The 20,935-nt window shown below is 37.6% G+C and overlaps 1 protein-coding gene across 7 annotated transcripts in view; it reads right to left on the bottom strand.

The window, feature by feature from the left end:
- The window catches only part of ARHGEF12 (Rho guanine nucleotide exchange factor 12), a 168,455-nt gene that overhangs the window by 81,754 nt on the left and 65,766 nt on the right, over positions 1–20,935 (bottom strand). For 2 of the 7 annotated variants that reach the window (XM_055548395.1, XM_055548394.1), the window contains exons 2-3: positions 11,679–11,702; positions 9,956–10,041 (exon numbers count right to left, since the gene is read on the bottom strand). Coding sequence is in view for 5 of the 7 variants with exons in the window: in XM_055548394.1 (XP_055404369.1) it covers positions 9,956–10,041; positions 11,679–11,702 (110 nt within the window). In the remaining 2 variants the exon portion in view is untranslated. Of the gene's footprint in view, positions 1–8,299; positions 8,357–9,955; positions 10,042–10,280; positions 10,577–11,678; positions 11,703–20,935 lie in introns of those variants that run through there. The other 5 variants (XR_008702921.1, XM_055548390.1, XM_055548393.1 and 2 more) reach the window with 5 other exon arrangements.

Here is a 20,935-nt window from a genome sequence, read left to right as displayed (position 1 = left end):
GACTCTGGGGCTTTTTTCTGTTGTTCTTTTTCTAGCTTCTTTAGGTGTAGAATTAGTTTGTCTCTTTGATGCTTTTCTTGTTTCCTAAGGTATGGTTGTGTTGCTATGAACTTCCCTCTTAGAACTGCTTTTGCTGAGCCCATAGGTTTTGGGTCATTGTGTTTTCACTGTCATTTGTTTCCAGGAATCTTTTGATTTCCCTTATTTCTTCAGTAACCTCTTTGCTATTTAGTAATGTATTGTTTAATCTCCATGAGTTTCTGTTTTTTGCTGTTTTTTTTTTTCCTAGTTAATATCCAGTATCATAGTGTTATAGTCAGAGAAGATACCTGATAGGATTTCAATTTTCTTAAATTTACTGAGGCTTGATTTGTGACCCAAGATGTGGTCTATCCTGGAGAATGTCCCATGTGCACTTGAAAAGAAAGTGTATTCTTCTGCATTTGGATGGAAAGTCCTGAAGATATCAATTAGGTCCATTTTGTCTAATGTTTCCTTTAAGGTTTGTGTTTCCTTACTGATTCTCTGTCTTGATGATCTGTCCATTGGTGTAAGCGGGGTGTCAAAGTCCCCTAATATTATTGTATTACTGTCAATTTCCCCTCTTATGCCTGTTAGTGTTTGCCTTATGTATCAAGGTGCTCCTATGTTGGGTGCATAAATATTTACAATTGTTACGTCTTCTTGGATTAATCCCTTGATCATCATGTAGTATCCTTCTTTGTCTCTTATAATATTCTTTAAAGTCTATTTTGTCTGAAATAAGGATTGCCACTTCGGATTTCTTTTGGTTTCCATTCACATGGAATATCTTTTTCCATCCTTTTGCTTTCAGTCTGTATGTGTCTCTAGGTCTGAAGTGGGTCTCTTGTAGGCAGCATATATATGGGTCTTATTTTTGTATCCATTCAGTCAATCTGTATCTTTTGGTTGGTGCATTAATCTGTTTACATTTAAGGTGATTAGTGATACGTATGTTCCTACTGGCATTTTCTTGATTGTTTTGGGTTTGTTTTTGTAGGTCTTTCCTTTCTTGTGTGTTTACTGGCTATATAAGTCCCTTCAGTATGTTGCAAGATTAGTTTGGTGGTGCTAAATTCTCTTAACCTCTGCTTGTCTGTAAAACTTTTGATTTCTCCGTCAATTTTGGATGAGATCTTTGCCAAGTATAGTAGTCTTGGTTGTAGATTTTTCTCTTTCATTACTTTAAATATATCTTGCCATTCCCTTCTGGCCTGCAGGGTTTCTGCTAAAAGATCTGCTGTTAAACATATGAGTTTTTCCTTGTATGTTACTTGTTGCTTTTCCTTTGCTGCTTTTAATATTCTTTCTTTGTGCTTAATCTCTGTCAGCTTGATTATTATGTGTCTCAACGTGTTTCTCCTTGGGTTTCTCCTATAAGGGACTCTCGATGCTTCTTGGTCTTGATCTAATTTCTTCAAAAATGTTCTCAATGCCTTTCTTTTTTTCTTCTTGTTCTGCTGCTGCTGCTGCTGCTAAGTCGCGACCCCTATAACTTGAATGCTGGTTCGTTTAATATTGTCCCAAAGGTCTCTGAGGCTATCCTCAATTCTTTTCATTCTTTTCTCTCTATTCTGCTCCTCAGCAGTTATTCCCACCATTCCATCTTCCAGCTCACTTATCCACTCCTCTGCCTCAATTAGTCTATTGGTTCCTTCTAGAGTATTTTTCATTTCAGTAGTTGTGTTACTCATCTCTGTTTGCTTATTTCTTCTATGTCCTTGGTGATTATATTAACGGTGTCAAATGTTTCTTGCATTTTCCCCATTTTATTTTCAAGTCTTCAGAGCATCTTTACTATCATTATTCTGAATTCTCTTTCAGGTAGATTGCTTATTTCCTCTTCGTTTATTTGGCCTTTGAGTTTCTACCTTGTTTCTTTCACTTGTACTGTATTTCTGTCTTTTCATCATTTTTTCTAACTTGCTCCACTTGAGGTCAGGCTTTAGGGTTGTATTCCTTCTTCCTTTTGGTTTTTGTCCTTGGAGGGAAAGGCTGGTTGAGTGGTTTGTGTTGATTTCTTTTTAGGGATGACGTGTGCCTGTGTTCTTTTTCCCTTCGTGCTTTGTCTAGTTTCACTTGCTCATAGGGAATCGCATGTGGAGGCCTTGCACTGGACACTTCAGACCAGAGTTCCAAGTGGGAATCTGAATTATCTGTTTTTTGTAGGATCTTTATTGGTTCTAGAAATTATCTGTGCTTAGATCAATTCTCTTTCTTAGTTCAGTTAACATTATAAAATTTTTGAATTCATTAACCGGTAGACTGATTACCTCTGTTTCATTATTTATTATTTCAGGGTAGTTCCTTGCTCTTTTGAGGGTAGTTCCTCTGCTTTACTATTTTACTTAACTCTGTCTCTGAATTTAGGTGTAAGTTATCCACTGTGGTCTTGAGGGATGTTTTTACATAGCAGCATCCCCGTGTAGACTGTTTATGCCTATTGTCTCTGGTGTGAGGGCTGAACTTGATGTAGATGCCCGACACATTTTTCCTCAGGATGTGCTAGCCATGATCACCTTGATAGGGGGTGCACACACTGGTGTTGGTGGTTGGTGTTGGTCCTGGCCTGCACAGGACTTAAGATGGGATTTCCTCTCTGCTCAGTGGTAGGGTCCACTCCCAGGTTGCTAGAGCAGAATATCTGGTAGTCAGGCTTGAAATGGCTCTGTTCCTTTTTAAGTGTGTTTCTTGTTGGCAAGCCAGTACCCACGTGCTCCTCACAGTGGAGCCCAGGCTTTTCCTGCCTTTCTCTTTGTCCCACTGGTTCACCAAGCAGCCAAGGGGGCTTGTCTCCTCTACAGAGGACCCCAGAACTATGATTCCCAGCCTGTGGCTCCACCTGCTTACTTCCCAGGGTGAGTGTCCACCCACACTATTTCCCTCTTCCTCTTAGGTCCTTTTTAGGGGCAGAGGTCTCAGCCCAGTGTTTCTTCCCATCCTACCCAACTACATGAGAATCTTTCTTGCAGCCTTGGTCGTATAGTTGTTCTTCCAGTTTCCAGTTTGTTTTCAGTGAGAATTTTTCTACATGTAGATGTATTTTTCATGTGCTTTTAGGAGTAGGTGAACTTCACATCCTTTTACTCCACCTCTTTAATCCCCCTTTCCAATGCAACATTTGAAACCAACATAAAAAACTGTTTCTTACTCAAAAGTTAAATACCAAGGATTGAAAGTGAAAAAAAGTGAAGTCTTTATAATGCTTTACCGTAGGGAGGGGAAGAAGTCTTTCAGGTATTCTAAAAAAGGTGAAAAAGTACTCTGAGGTTTCACTGCAATATATTCCTTGAAAAATTCAGCAACTATATTGCCAAATAGAAAATTATGAAAATGTAGTGTTAAATATGCAAAGCAACATGCTAAACCTTTCAAACTGCATTTACTTCAGGGAAAGCACATTAGTTTTTCTTCATCTTTGATTTTTTTTACATGACCAAACTTCTCTAAGTCTCACCTCTTAAGAATTAGCTTCAGGGAAGGGTGTGGAGAAAGACCATGTGCAACCCCATAAAAACAGCTCATTTTTAAACTGCTGCCAGACATACATGTTTTATGAGTTAGACCTTAGATAATCCTTTGATTAAGAAGTTTCTTGATTCTAAATGCACAATGCTGCAAGAAGGGCCTTAAGTTCCAAATATGCCAATTTCTCTTTTACATTATAACCAACAGTTAGTCTCTTTTCAAAGTTACATTTTCTTCTACCTTAAAATTTTTCAGAGAAAGGAAGAATCCAATTAAAATGAATCAACAATTTTATTCCATTAATCCTCTTTACTAAAACAATGCACACCAATCTCAACAACCATTCACTCAATGAGTGATTCCAGTATGTCAGGCATTATGGAAGATGCAAAGATGAATATAAATATGAACAACTTGACATAAAGCAGGATGTTAACAGGATGTCAGACAACAAAAGCAATTGTTTAAAAACTTAGCAAACTTAGGAAAGCCATATGGAAGAGGCAGTAGTTGAACACAGGCCTTGAAGGGTGGGGAGGATTCTAACAAGGAGTTATAGGAGATAAACCGTTCAAAACAATGGGGATGGCATGAGCAAAGAAAAAGTACCAAGTCATGTGTGAAGAAATGAAAATTTGGGGGACAGTCTGGTTCCTTTAGGTGAAAAGCAGTAGATTAATGGAGAATGATGAGTTGGAAACAAATCATGGCATATCTTAATAACTATGTGTACTTTCCTAAGAAGTGAATGACTAAATCCTTACTTCAGTGATACCAATCTGATTGAATACAGAAAAATGAAAAGGAAGTGAATCAATGTGAAATCAACATGAAAGAAACTTATGAGTCTAGTCTATTAAATAAGTCTAATGACATAATGAAAAACTGAACAAAGCTGCAAAGATGAAACCATGCAGTAAGGGGTGAAAAATAATGTGATGGTAGAACCAATGAACGTGGCAAACCGTTGACAATGAGGACAAGAGAAAGGGAGAAGTCACAGGTAAATTTAAGAAAATAAGACTAAGTGAACAGGAAAATGACTGTGCTACTAAAAGAAACAGGGAAATCAACTTCCAGCCATAGTTAACACTGATAATCCCAGATTGGTCATTTGGATTTGAAGGATAGAGTGGAAGTATGCAGTGAACTGTTATAAATATGAGACTGGAAACAGAAAAAGATCAGGGACAAACTTGGGTTATGCTTAAATTGAGAAGAAGGAAAAATAAATACAGAAAATACAAAACCAACATAAAGAGAAAAGGAAAGGGCAGACGTAATATTATATACACCAAAGACAGGGTATCATCGCTGCCTAATGTCTCAAGGGGAAGGTGAGACCTGAGAAAAAGTTTATAAATTTTCAAGTTAGATTATTTTGATTCACCTCCCAGAAAGTATGTGTTCAGCAGTCAGATTTTAAGAAGTTAAGAAGTGAGTGACTTATGAGGACACAGACATTCATGGTGTAGAATGCTCTTTGCAAAGGTGAAGAAAAAACAGAGAGAACGATAACTTGGTGGGAGTAAAAATCAAACCAAGAACTTCTCATTTTACAGATATGAGAAGTCAGGAAAAAAAAATATGAATTTAAAAAGATACATTCTAAGTATCTAAATCAGAATATTTCAAGTAGCAACAATTTGCTTCTGTTATGGGCTGAATGCTTGTGTCACCCCCACAAAATTCATATGCTGAGTCCTAACCCTCAACATGATAGTATTTGGAGATGAATGAGTCCTTTGAGGAGGAATTAGGGTTAAATAAGATCATTAAGAGTGAGGCTCTCATGCTGGGATTAGTATCCTTACGAGATAGCAAAGAGCTTGTTCTCTCTTTCCCCCTCTACACATGCTTACACCAAGGAAAACACCACGCAAGCACGAAGCAAGACGGTGACCATCTTTAAATCAGGAGATGAGCTCTCACCAGAACCTGACTAATGCTAGCAGCTACTGGCAGCCTGATCTCACATTTTTAGTCTCCAAACTGAGAAAATAAAACTCTTGTTAAGTCAAGTCTCTAGTATTTTGCTATACAAGTCCCAGCGGAATAATACAGATTCAAAAAGACAGCTTATTTTCTTATACATAATATCATCAGCTGAGATCTTTTCAGGACACCAAGACAGAAATTAGGGAGAAGCTGTAGTCTAACTCAAAATTCCCTTGCTAAATCTCTCACATTCCTCAAACAACACAAAATTTCTCCATTACAGTAAGGAAAAGATAAAATTAAATATCATTAAAATTTCAGATCAGAAAATATATCTGTATATGGTCAAAAGACTCCAAAATGATCTGAGAGGAAAATAAGGGGAAAAGGAACAAATATTGACCTACTGTACTGGGCAGAAGCTTAACAAAGAAGTGAATACAAAACAAACATTTGATTTCCTCTTAAAATGAGCAAAGTAAATCCATCTCACAAAATGGCTCTAAAAATGGCCAGGAAATTTTAAAATAATTTGTAAGTGAATGACGAGTATCTGTGTGAAGTATCCAGCTAACAAATTTTACCCCAAGAGAAGATAATCTCAAAAGTTAAAAGTGGGCTTGTTAAGAGACCCTCAGTTCAGTTCAGTCGCTCAGTTGTGTCTGACTCTGCGACCCCATGGACTGCAGCACGTCAGGGCTCCCTGTTCATCACCAACTCCTGGGGTTTATTCAAACTCATGTCCATTGTGTCAGTGATGCCATCCAACCATCTCATTCTCTGTCATCCCCTTCTCCTCCTGCCTTCAATCTTTCCCAGCATCAGGGTCTTTTCAAATGAGTCAGTTCTTTGCATCAGGTGGCCAAAGTATTGAAGTTTCAGCTTCAGCATCAGTCCTTCCAATGAATATTCAGGACTGATTTCCTTTAGGATGGACTGGTTGGATCTCCTTGCTTAAGAGACCCTACACTAAAGCAATGTCATCAGTTGCTATGATTCTACTCAAGTTATACTCCAGTATTTCTAAACTTTCCAAAACTCTCCAGATACTCCTTTTCACCCATGCTAACTGCACAGAGTCTGAAGAAGTCTATTCACACTGGTGACAGAATATTTGTAATGTCAACGAGATTTAAGTTAGCATGCTAACTCTGTTGTGATCAAGTCATCCCTCTCTAAAGTGTTTTTTGAGAACTCATGGCTTAGTTCCTTCCAAAAGCGGTATTTCAAGGGTTCTCAAGAAACAAACACAGAGAAGACACACCTTACTTCCCCATTACCACTTAAAATGTTTCTATTACTACCAAGCCAATGGCATGTCTGAACTAGTGTTAGTACTCCTATCGCTGGTTAGAAAAATATTAGTATACTATTTCTAGTCATGGATTCCTAAATTGTTAGTCTCATCCAAAGCAAACAGCATACATACCACAGATCTAGGAAAATGAGGGGGAGATGAAATTACAACATTGCAAAGGTTACTGGAAAAGAATGGTGCTATAAAGAGAGTGTTCACATTCCTAAGGAGAGAATAAACCATAGGAAGGTCTTTATATAGAACAGAAAGACAGAGTCTCAAGAAATTATGAGGAGCCAAATACTTTGGAAGGAAGAAAAAAACGTGAATCTGACATGCCATATGGCATGGTACACATTTCCTGTTAACTACTGTTAAAGGTTTAAACTGCACAGAAACAGTACTGGTCACATACACCCAAGCAAAGCAACCATAGATATGTACCTAACACAGAAGCATTAACTGATTTACAACCAAACACAGGCCTCATAATACTAAACAGTACCTGACAGTACGTGTTCAAGTGCCTTAAAAGAGAAAGGGGGCATTTTTACATATTTTTTCCTTTCATGTATTAATCAAGCTAGGAAACAGCTGCACCTGGAGAAACTTCTACTTGATAGACTTTGGCTCTATTGAAGAAGACCTGGTTTTTCTTTGAGGCCAAATTTGGAATCTTCTTTAAAAAGAAAAACTTATTAGTCTTTCAAAGATTATTTTAAAAGTCTAGGTTCCAGGCAGTGCTTCTCTTATTCACTTTTCTCAAAACACTAATTAGATGCCAAAACAAGAAAAGAGGGCAGGTAAAACTATGCAAAGGAAAAGGAAAAATATGTCTGAACTACACAAACAGGGCTTATGTTATCTTTGGAAGACAGAACACAGCCTGGAAATATTAGTGTTTCAAGCATCTGCTGCAAGACTTGACCATTCAGGTTAAACCTGCTCTTTGTGGAGTTTATGTTTTAGAGGTGCCATTTTGAAATTTTCCCATTCAGAATAAGCTTTGGGAAACTTATGAAAGGCAGAGACATTCTTCATCTACAAAAATAAAACACTTAAGTTATTTTTGCTGTTGTAGAAAAATTATACAAGAACAGCACTTCCAGATGATGAGGCAATTAAAAAGAAAAAAACAATAAAAAAATAAAATAAAAATTCTGAAGAGCTGCTAACACATCTAAACTACACTGGGACTAGACTGAGAGGAAAAGACTGGTAGGAATGATGAAATTCTACATGAGCCAAACTCTGCAAATGGGACATGGGAAGAAAATGCCAAGAATTCAAAGCTCATCCATGTTATTTGGAGAAACTCGACCCGAACATCTTAGAGATCACCTTCCTAACATAAACAAGATGAAAGAGAAGATGGGCATTGTACCTGTTCCTCCTCTATAATGTTAGTTTCTTAAATTTCCACATCACAGCCACATTAAAACCCCAGGCTCCCTTTCCCTGCAGGAGATCATGCCATGCAGAGCAGACACAAGAAGACTGCAGTTAAAAAAAAAAAATGAAACAGCATGAAGCAAGCTCCAAAGGTGCAAGGCTGAATTGGCTACATTAGCTTACCATATATTTCGGATCTACTCTCCTCTGAACTAGACTTTGTCTTCTTGGAGGAGCTATCTGCACAAGAGTGGGAGAAAAGGAGAGAGATATAGAAAATATGGAGACCAAATGTAAGGGGGAAAATTCATGGGGAGAAAAAAAAAAAAAAAGAATGAATCATGATCAAGTTAAATCGTGCAAACACAAAGTATGAACATCACAGGTGACAGCCCTTAGAATGGTCACGAACAGCACAGGTAATGACATTTTAGATTTGTTGAAGAAAAGACAGTGCAATAAAAATATGTTCAAACAAACAACACATGAGAATTCTACAAAATATATATCTGACAGCTGTCGAGATGACAACAGCACTGAAAGCTGTAATAATCTCCTTGTGAAACACGGGCTACCACTTTGCTAACCTGTCTTTGGAGATGGGCACATCACAGATGAACAATACAGACTACGTCAATCTAACAAGACTTTAATGGCTTCGACGAGTATAGGACAGAAACTCTGTGACCCTAGTTATCAAGACAAAACTTATCAATAAATGAAAGCCTTGGAGTCCTATGACATCAAAATGAGGTGTCAAAAACAAAGAATTATTTCTTAATAGAGATCCAGAAGTTACATATTACATACTCCCACCACCAAAGCCTCCTAAATTGATGACTGGGATTTCATTTTTAACCTACCACCCAAGGTTCAGTAGCTGTTCACTTCCATTCTTCCCGTACTAGGTAATATTTATGTTTTTCAAAGTGCACTAGCGGTTTATACTATGAAACATCTTGGATACGAAAGAAACACTCTATTAAAAATGTTATTTCTAAGTGAAAATACCTAAAAATAGATACATTATATTTATGTATCTGAGACTTTAGTATTTACTTACTTTATCTTTTGTCATGGGAATGTCTCAGTGAATAAAACTGTATATCCACAAGGAATATGTTTCAAATGACAAAAGCAAATTTATCAAGTAATTTTTATAAATTAAATACTGAGTGAGTTTACAAGGGGAAACCAAAGCCTATATATTACAAGAAGGGTTCAACCTATATACAAAATTTAGAATATATATAGTCAAAAGCACACTAGCATGAAAATTCTAGGAAATATCAACACTACTGAAGTTGAAAGGCAGCTCTGAGTTTAGAATACTTTTTGAAGAAAAAGGGATTTCTATTCATCTACTTACTCTAAAGTGAGACAATCATTAATTTTGAATTATTTTATCCAATTCTCCAATTTACCGTGATCACATCTGAATTTTTAATTGACTACAGAATATGTAGTTGTTATAGCCTTGATTACAACGTTGGTTTTATAAACATACTACTGTTCATACCTAGGATTTACCTTGCTACCAAGTCCTTGGTCTGACCAAAATTTCCAATTATGATATAACTATTTCTAGTATCATTATTATTTTAAAATACAACACAGTCTGCAATGATGCTTCCATAGTAGAATCCATAGTGCTGAAAGTTAAAAATGCCTGTATTCCTTCTGAGTGCAAAAGTTTCATATTATGTAACTGAAGAGGAAGGAGAGTCTTAAATAGATCAAACAGCTATTCCTGGGTGTTTCAGGCAGTTATGTAGCTTAAGGTGTATTATTCGAAACTTCACCAGTCTCAGTATTCTTTGGCAGAACAAAGTGTGTTACCTGTGGGGTCAAAATCATGTGATGTACTGCGCTCAACTTTCTGCTTCTTATCTGTTGGTGACTCACGGTTCAAAATACTTCCATGCCTAAGTTAAATAAAAGCAATTAAATATTTACCACAAAAAAAATTACTGTAACAAAAAACAATTTAAAAATCCCACGTGCGTCTTACAAAGAGAAACCAATAAATGAGTTTACCTTACGTAGTCTCATAAACCTAATTCATATTTTTCAAGACGTTTTAAAATTCAGTCTGTGCTATGTTTAATACAGTCTATTTAGCTGATTTTAAAAAAAGTGCTTTAAAATAATGAGCAGTATTTACCAATAAGGGCTTCCCTGGTAGCTCAGCTGGTGAAGAATCCGCCTGCAATGCAGGAGACCCCAGTTCGACTCCTGGGTAGGGAAGATTCCCTGGAGAAGGGATAGGCTACCCATTCCACTATTCTTGAGCTTGCCTGGCGGCTCAATCAGTAAAGAATCTGCCTGCAATGTGGGAGACCTAGGTTCGATCCCTGGGTTGGGAAGATCCCCTGGAAGAAGGCATGGCAACCCACTCTAGCAGTCTCACCTGGAGAATCCCATGGACAGAGGAGCCTGGCAGGCAACAGTTCATGGGGTCACAAAGAGGTGGACAAGACTGTGTGACTAAGCACAGCACAGCATTTAGTAATAAAGTGTATTTTATTCTGAGAAATAACTGCTTAAAATCTCTTAGTGGTTTTCACAGGTTGATCACTATTATTCAAATTAACAGATAAAAAAACAGTACTGAAAAGTAATTAAACATAGTCCCCAATTCTTTATTTACTATGGTCACGTTCAAAAACACTGTAAATACAGCACAGATGAGAAGAGTTAAAAAAAAAAAAAAAATCTTAGGCAAGGCTCTTTTAAAGCCTGCCTACAGTTTGTGCCACAGACGTATTTTTTGCAAGCCCCAGATGACATTAGAATTACTGTTTTTCCTATGCCCTACCATATTACACTTGATCAGATAATGGCTGGGCAGCAAATAAGAGCACTACTGTAACACATACATTACTAATTAACTGAAATGCCAAGATGAGCATTGGTATCTTGGACTATGCCATCACTAAAAAATGATAAAAGTATCGTAATAATTAGGAATGACACACTACCTACATTTTAAATAATATTTATGACAAGATCAGCGAGAAAAAGAGATGCTGAAGAACAAGTACTCAGGAAGAGGCACTTAATCCCAGGAAATGAATAAATATGAAGATATAGATACAGACACAAGAAATATCTGGACATTTTGGATTTTTTCCCTTTACTTTCTTAGGGTAACTAACTAATTCAGTTTGCCAAAGTTCATTAACTAAAGGCAGTTACAGTCACCAAAGTTATAAAACACATCAAAATTGGCAATCCATTTACACTCCCCAAGCTACTCACAACTTAAAACAGCCACAAAAGATTCTGAAATTAAATCTCTTCATCGGGAGTGACCTTAAGTATCAATTTGAACAAACTTTTAAAATGCTTACATTAAAAACATTAGAAATGTTATCAAAATAATGCCATCTTCCAGAAAAAATATGCAACACCTGTTACATTTCAAACTTGTAAAACATTTTGAAATCTTAAACTACTTAAATCCACATTTTCTAAAACCACGGAAATGCACCACAATTTCAAAGGAACACTTCTAAGTAACATTGAACCTAAACATATGAAGTACAACTGAACAACTTACCTTATAGGTTTTTTGAGGGGAAACCTGAAACAAACAAACAAACAAAAAAGATTAGATGTAGTTATTTCACTTGTACGATTGTTATTAAGTTTATTCATTCTATAAAACCAGAATAAGGGATTTACATCTTGTACTAACTTTTCCAAGGCAAGATTCAACAAACAAGTGGAACTGGATACATTTTTTAACCTCTTAACTACTTTGTTAAGTCTTAAACTGCAGGTGCATTTACCATCAGCTGTCCCTGAGTATGGGTTCTCTCTTTAAAAATCCAAATAATAATAACAATAGCTACATTTATTGAGGGCTTAGTAGATGCTAAGCACTATTCTAAACTGTTCACATATATTACTTTTTAATTCTAAAAATATCTATGAAGATATTATTTCTCTTTTACAGACTTAAAAAATGGAAGCTAGAAAAATGTCACCATTATAAATATTATAATATAAATACTATATTTACTCTTCCTAGAAAGAAAGTTCCTTCTTCACCTTTCCCCATCCAAAATAGCTGGGTGCTGATTACTGCTCTATTGGTCTGTGTCTAACCTTTGATCATGATCAAATCAAGATCTTCAATTATTTATGTTTAACATAAATAATCCCCATTCAATTATCTCTATAATAACAGAATTCTAGAAAAAACTACCATTGAAGTACTATCAGTTAGTAAAAACAAGTTCCAAAAGTAGAAAACAAAGGGTACTTAAACATTTTTTTCAGTTCTGTAAGGAAAAAGAACCACAGCCTTTCCTCTTAGTTGTCTTTTTAAAAGAATATTTCTGGATGCTTCCTGATAAGAATTTGATGCTATACATAAACACTAACCTAAGTCTAAAGGAATGTTCTCAAACTTCTATTCTTCTTCTCATTTCTATAATTATCTCAACCTATACTATTTCATGTAAAGATTATTTAGTCTAGGTAATAAGAACAGGGTTTATTAAGAATATCAGTAATTTTTTTAAAAGACTATTAGTAAGGGTTGCTGTTTAGTCGCTAAGTTGTGTCCGACTTTTTTTGTGACTCCATGGACTGTAGCCCACCAGGCTCCTTTGTTCATGGGATTTCCCAGGCAAGAATACTGGAATGGGTTGCCATTTCCTTCTCCAGGGGATCTTCCCCACCCAGGGATAGAACTCGTGTCTCCTGCATTGCAGGCAGATTCTTTACCACTGGGCCACCAGGGAAGCACATTAGTAAGGGTAGGAAGAAATAAACATAAAACAATGATACTTGACTATTTTATTTGGCATGGAGATAGTTTAGCATAAAAAGAAAACTTAGCCTAAATATTACTTTAATTATAATTCCCTTTAATTCCCATATAAATTAAAATTGACCCAAAGAAAAAGAGAATCTAAAAACTTCCCTAATAAGTTACAGAGTATTAACTTACAACCCAGGTAGGCATGACAAGAAATAGAGGTTCTGGACTAAGAGAGAGGACACTGCTCTAAAGAACATATTGATTACAAAAGATTATAAAATATTCAGAAATAAGAGTGCCTAAGTAGTCCATCCTTACTTGCTGGAGGAGGTGGGAGGGAATGGGTTTTAAATTTAAAGAATCGCAAAAGCCATCACAATATTATAAAGTAATTATCCTCCAATTAAAATAAATTAAAAAAAAAAAAAGATGAACATAAAAGTTGGCAGTAAAGAATTCCCAACTGAATTTCTGCAGAGGATAATACCTGCAGTTAGCAACCATAGCCACTTGGGCTGACAACCATTATATTAAAAACTCCTATCCCAGAACAATGCTGCTTGCGTCAGAAACTGCATCATCCAGGGAGATTCTGGTAAAGAAACCGGAAGTTCCCAGACTACTGATTGTAAACCAGTTTCCTGAGCTATTTTCTCTTACAAGGGAATGGAAAGGAAAGGAAAGGAAAGAGGACAAAAATGAAATAAGAAGGGCTACCTCAGTACAACTTCCTTATTGCAGTTGACTTACCACAGTCCCCAAGTACAAAGAAATTTCTCAAAAAAATCTTTACATCACAATACTTTTTCTCTAATCACCAAATTCCACTTTAAAATATGTGGTAACACAAACAAATACACATGTACATATGCATGTGACGCTGCATATGCACATAAGTAACAAAGTCAAGGGCCTTCTTCCATCAGCTCTAGCTAAGAACATCACCAACAGAATCCCACGGTTTTGTAAAATCACTACCGCTTCCTGGATATTGACATGGAGATGTAATGAGACAACTAGAAGCAGAAAGCTAGAACCCCGAAGAAAAACTTGGGGCTAGAGTTGTAGATTCATGTCACCAACCTACTGATGGTACGCAATGGCACCCCACTCCAGTACTCTTGCCTGGAAAATCCCATGGACGGAGGGGCCTGGTAGGCTGCAGTCCATGCTAAGGGTCAGACACGACTGAGCGACTTCACTTTCATGCATTGGAGAAGGAAATGGCAACCCACTCCAGCGTTCTTACCTGGAGAATCCCAGGGACGGGGGAGTCTGTTGGGCTGCCGTCTATGGGGTCGCACAGAGTCGGACACGACTGAAGCGACTTAACAGCAGCAGCAGCATAAAGAGAAAACACCAAGGATCAAATCCTTGGGAAAAGTAACCTGTTTTCTGAACAACTGAGTAAGGATGTGACAGCTGATGAAGGAGATAAAGAAGATAAATCACAATAGAGAAAGAGCTGTCCTAGGAACCAACAAAGAAGAGATACGACTACTAAATGCTACAGAAAGGCAGGCTAAAGGCTGAGAAATGGCCATGTTCTAGCAACACAGTAGCCCAACATTAGGCTGATAAAACAATTCTGGTGTACAAAAATCCCATATTTCCAAGTCCCTGTCCATTGTGTAGTCCAATCATAAAATTGTGAAAATCTCATCTGGTTAGATATTTAAGTAGAAACAGCTGTGTCTGAATGCTGACTTAACATTAGATGTGGCTAGTTAACCAAATGCGTCTGGATTTTGAAAATATCCTGTTGATGACTTGGACATTTAGCCAACAATGAATATGTTTGTGTTTATATATATATATATATATATATATATATATATATATATATGTGTGTGTGTGTGTGTGTGTGTGTGTGTGTGTATGTATTTTGCTAGATATATGACAAAGTCAAAGTGCCAATATGAAGAATCGTAACAGATAAAGGAAAGGGTTACCAGGAGTTTGAGCCACTGGGATAAGGTGCCTTGGTTGTTGTTCAGTCCCAAAGTTATACCTGACTTTTTGCAACCCCATGGACTGCAGCTTCCCAGGTGACTCAGTGGGAAAACAATTCGCCTGCAATGCAGGAGACACAGGCAGACACGAGTTTGATTTCCAGGTCGGGAAGATCCCCTGGAGAAGGGCATGGCAATTCACTCCAGTATTCTTGCCTGAAGAATCCCATGGGCCGAGAATCTGGAGGGCTACAGTCCATGGAGTTGCAAAGAGTTGAATACGATTGCAGTGATTTAGCATGCATGCACGCATGGACTGCAGCACACCAGGCTTCCCTGTCCTTCATCATCTCCTGGAGCTTGCTCAAACTCGTGTCCATTGAGTTGGTGATGCCATCTAACTATCTCATCTTCTGTCGTCTTAGCATACTAAGCTTACTTGTGTGCCAAAAGTCCTAACCAAGGGCTTTAAATGTCACAACATATTGACTCACTTGACTCAGGATGCCTTTTCTTGGTTAGTTCTGAGCTCTAGTATTAAATCATTAGGTTACAATATACAGAAGCCTCCCCCAATCTTTTATTTTCACACTTCTCCCAATATGTTAAATCGTGTAGAGGGAAATGTGATTCGGTAATTAAACAACCCTAACCTGCAATTAATATATATATTGGAATAAGACTTTCATTTCTTAGCCAGATTTAATGATTCTATGATACATATATACATATACATGATGTCGTAACTGTTTTTAAGATTTAAAAACTCAGGGCTTCCCTGGTGGCTCAGTGGTAAAGAATCCACCTGCCAGTGCAGAGGACACGGGTTCGATTCCTGGTCTGAGAAGATCCCACATGCTGCAGAGCAACTAAGCCCATGTGCCACAAGTACTGAGCCCGTCCTCTGCAACAAGAGAAGCCACCGTGATGAGAAGTCCGAGCACCTCAACAAAGAGTAGTCCCTGCTCTCCGCAACTAGAGAAAAGCGCACGCATCAACGAAGACCCAGGGCAGAGAAAAATAAATTTTTTTAAAAAGAGAGATCTTAAAACCTAAAAGCTTTAAGACCATTAGACAGAATTTCTTCTGGATTAAAAAAAACTGCAAAGAAGTGCCGAAGTGATGTGTTACAACATATTTGCATATAATAAATAGCCTACTAGAAATCATATTTTCCTTTTATTGATTTTGGTGAGACAAAAGCTAGCCTTTGGATACCACTGCAGTGAGAAGCATTCTGAAAGAAGAAATGGGGATATCACAGGCAAACCTTAATTCCTATTCTGTTTCCTCCAAGATATTAGATTTTTCTCCCCTGGGTTTAGTTATGATGAGGAATTTGAGAGTCTGGATGGTTCTTAATAATGGATGACCGAAATGAAGGGGAGGAAGTTAAGGAAATTTCACCTACATTGGAGAGTGGTCAAGCTTTTATTAACATTCAAACAATGTTAGCTACTAAATTTAGAATTCTCAAAAATTCCATTGTAACATACATCCTGATTTTAGTAATATTAAAATGCAAGAGAAAAATCACTTAAGTGAGTAAAGTTACTAGACAAAGAATTCTGCAAAACAGGTTAACAATTAAGATAATTCCTAGGCTCAGCTCCTCGTAAAATGATAATAAACATCAGTGCAAAAAACAGACTATTCCAGTATTGTTACGGTACTGTCATTGTTCAGTCACTCAGTCATGTCCAACTCTTGGCAACCCCATGGACTATAGCACATCAGGTTTCCTTGTCCTTCACTATCTCCCGGAGCTGCTCAAACTCATGCCCATTGAGTCAGTGATGCTACCTAACCATCTCATCCTCTGTTGCCCCCTTCTCCTCCTGCCCTCGATCTTTCCCAGCATCAGGGTCTTTTCCGATGAGTAGGCTCTTCGCATCAGGTGGCCAAAGTATTGTCACAGTACAGTCAATGAGAATTACATGTGATCTCAACACCTTAGGTTCAATGACTCCTCAGAAAAAACACAAGGTTCATGTTTTGGTTTTACAATGAAAAGGTATTTGAACTTGGGCAAGTTGCTTAACCTCGCTAAGAATCATTTGTAGAACAGTGATAATACTAACACCGAACTCACCACTTCGTTTTGAGGAGTAAATCATAAAATGAGAAGCATTAAATAAGAAGCACTGCCTTGTGCATATTAAGCATTTAATTACTAGTAGCTATTAGGAAGAACTAGTGACATTACTAAGTGTCATTCAGGTATGACCAAAATCAAATCCCTTATGATTATAAGGTGGTGGTGACAAATAGATTAAGGGATTAGCTCTGATAGACGGAGCCTGAAGAAATACGGACAGATGTTTGTAACCCTGTACAGGAGGCACTGATCAAAAACATCCCCAAGAAACGGAAATGCAAAAAGGCAACATGGTGGTCTGAGGAGGCCTTACAAAGAGCTGAGAAGAAAAGAGGAGAGAAAGGCAACGGAGAAAAGGAAAGATATACCATCTGAATGCAGAGTTCCAGAGAAGAGCAAGGAGAGATAAGAAAGCCTTTCTGAGTGAACAATGCAATGAAACAGAGGAAAACAATAGAATGGCAAAGACTAGGGATCTCTTATAGAAAATTAGAGCTACCTAGGGAACATTTCAATGGCACCCCACTCCAGTACTCTTGCCTCGAAAATCCCATGGACGGAGGAGCCTGTTAGGTTGCAGTCCACGGGGTCGCTAAGAGTCAGACACAACTGAGCGACTTCACTTTCACTTTTCACTTTCATGCACTGGAGAAGGAAATGGCAACCCACTCCAGTGTTCTTGCCTGGAGAATCCCAGGGACGGGGGAGCCTGATGGGCTGCTGTCTATGGGGTCGCACAGAGTTGGACACGACTGAAATGACTTAGCATAGCATAGCATAGGGAACATTTCATGCAAAGACAGGCACAATAAAGGACAGAAACGGTATGCACCTGACAGAAGCAGAAGATATTAAGAAGAGGTGGCAATAATACACGGAAGGATTATACAAAAAAGATCTTAATGACTCGGATAACCATGATGGTGTGATCACTCACCTAGAACCAGATACCCTGGAGTGTGAAGGCAAGTGGGCTTTAGGAAGCATCACTATGAACAAAGCTAGCAGAGGTGATGGAATTCCAGCTGAGCTATTTCAAATCCTGAAAGATGATGCTGTGAAAGTGCTGCCCTCAACATGCCAGCAAATTAGGAAAACTTCAGCAGTGGCCACAGGACTGCAAAAACATCAGTTTTCATTCCAATCCCAAGAAGGGTAATGCCAAAGAATGTTCAAACTACCACACAATTGTACTCATTTCAAATGCTAGCAAAGTAATGCTCAAAACCCTTCAAGCTAGACTTCCAACAGTCTGTGAATCAAGAACTTGCAAAAATAAAAGCTGAATTTAGAAAATGCAGAGGAACCAGAGATGAAACTGCCAACATCCATTAGATCATAGAAAAAGCTAGAGTATTCTAGAAAAACATCTACTTCTGCTTTATTGACTATGTTAAAGCCTTTGACTGTGTAGATCACAGTAAACTATAGAAAATTCTTAAAGAGATGAGAATGCCAGACCATCTTATCTGCCTTCTGCAAAACCTGTATGCAGGTCAAGAAGCAACAGTTAGATCTGGACATGGAACAATGGACTGGTTCAAAATTGGGCAAGGCTGTATATTGTCAACCTTATTTAACTTATATTTAACTTATATGCAGAAGTATATTAGTCAGTCAGTCATGTCCAACTCTTTGTAAACCCATGGACTGTAGCCTGCTAGGCTCCTCCATCCTTGGGATTGTTCCAGGCAAGAATACTGGAGTGGGTTACCATTTCTTTCTCCAGGGGATCTTCCTGACCCAGGGATCGAACTCAGGTCTCCTGAATTACAGGCAAATCCTTTACTGTCTGAGCCACTGGGGAATATACAGAGTACACCACCCAAAATGCTGAGGTGGATGAATCACAACCTGGAATCAAGACTGCGGGGAGAAATATCAATTACCTCAGATATGCAGATGATACCATCCTAATGGCAGAAAGCGAAGAGGCACTAAAGAGCCTCTTGATGAAGGTGATGGATGAGAATGAAAAAGTTGGCTTAAAATTCAATATACAAAAAACTAAGATCATGGCATCTGGTCCCATCATTTCATGGCAAATAGATGGGGAAATAATGGAAACAGTGACAGACTTCATTTTCTTGGGCTCCAAAATCACTGTGGATGGTGACTGTAGCCATGAAATTAAAAGACACTTGCTCCTTAGAAGAAAAGCAATGACAAACCTAGACAGCATATTTAAAAGCAGACATTACTTTGCCTACAAACATCCGTATAGACAAAGCTATTGTTTTTCCAATAGTCATGTACGGATATGAGAGCTGGACAACAAAAAAGGCTGAGCACTACAAAACTGAAGCCTTCAAACTGTGGTGCTGAAGAAGACTTCTGAGAGTCCCTTGAACAGCAAGGAGATCAAACCAGTCAATTCTAAAGGAAATCAACCCTGAATGTGCATTGGAAAGACTGATGTTGGAGCTGAAGCTCCAATACTTTAGCCACTGATGCAAAGAGCCAACTCACTGGAAAAGACTCTTTGGATTGGACCCACTGGATGATGGGAATGACTGACGGCAGGAGGAGAATGGGACGACAGAGGATGAGATGGTTGGCTGGCATCACAGACTCAATGGACATGAGTTTGAACATTAGATGGTAAAGGACAGGGAAGCCTTGTGTGCTGCAATCCATGGGGTCACAAAGAGTTGGACACGAGTAAGCGACTGAACAACAATCAGGAAGAACAAATATAAATTCTGAATTTTAGTGGCATGACTTCAAATTCAATAGAAAAGAAAAATAAAGACTAACATTATTCAAATAGCTTTTTAGCTCAGTAAAATCCATAGAAATGCACAGTTCAAAGTCTATGATGAAACTATAAACTTAACTTGCCAAGTCATATTATATAAAATTAATGTCCATACTCAAGTTACCAAATTTCCTAGTTGCTACAGGGTAAGAAAAAAAATCAGATTATAACCAAAACTTTTAATTCTGGCAAGTAAGATCAGTGATTTTTTTAAACAAAGTGAAATTACGATGACTTTGCTTGCCATTTAGTAAAGAGTCCAACATTTCCTCATCTTTAAAATATCAAGAATGATTAAGGTAGTTTGTGTCCTGGACATAAACTGAGTTTTTCATTTGTCTATTTCTAAAAACTAATTTTAATAACCTGAAGCAAAGCACTTAATTTTGAAAGTACTCTAACATGAATATGAGCAAGTTAGCTCAAGTTATTATCTCATTTTTCACAAAATAATAAACGAAGACAGCTGTAAGGACGTTTGCCTACAATACGCAGTACTGAAAAGCACATGATTCAGAGCACAATACTGACATCAGCCGACTGTCAACTGAATCTTTACATCTCTGGACAGCAAGACACAGAACCAAAAGCAGTAAACAACTACCGCCACTTCCCTCCCACCAAAAAAAAGAAAAAACCAAAATACCAGTCATAAATCCTCTTGCCACCTATAATTTATAACTGGTCAAGTTCAGAGTTGCTAAAAGAACTAAAAATTTTGGATCTAGACAAAAAAGAAAAAAAAGAGTCTGAACATTATCTACCACTGTGCTTTTTTGTTAGCATACAGACCCAAAACATGAAAAGTTTAGCAGAGCTGGCAATAAAACAATAATTAGTTTTATCAGAAAGGCTCTTAAAGCAGAAGTCACAGCTGACAGGGTGAGTCATGGAGAATTTTTCATGGTGTTATTAGCTTTAAACTTCTGGACCTTGCAATACAAACCACAGAATGACAAGGAACAAGGAGCTCAGCTCGGTGTAGATCCAAAAATGATTCACTAGAATGTAATGTAAGATCTCAAATTAACTTTTTAAACATAGCTTAGTATACCCCACTTTTACTGAAGAATTTCAAACACAAGACAGATGCTAAGTAAATGTCTCTTGTTTTTGTGGACATACTTTGACAAATCAAATAGTTAATTCTAAATTATTTTAATTCTCTGTCAGAGATATTATACATTTCATATTGGTTGCTTCTGAACTGGGAAAAGTAAGTCATAAAAGAAAATAA

Source organism: Bubalus kerabau, chromosome 15, assembly GCF_029407905.1.
Source record: "Bubalus kerabau isolate K-KA32 ecotype Philippines breed swamp buffalo chromosome 15, PCC_UOA_SB_1v2, whole genome shotgun sequence".
In the NCBI taxonomy this organism is placed as follows: Eukaryota; Metazoa; Chordata; class Mammalia; order Artiodactyla; family Bovidae; genus Bubalus; species Bubalus kerabau.
This window is presented reverse-complemented; position numbering and strand designations above follow the sequence as displayed.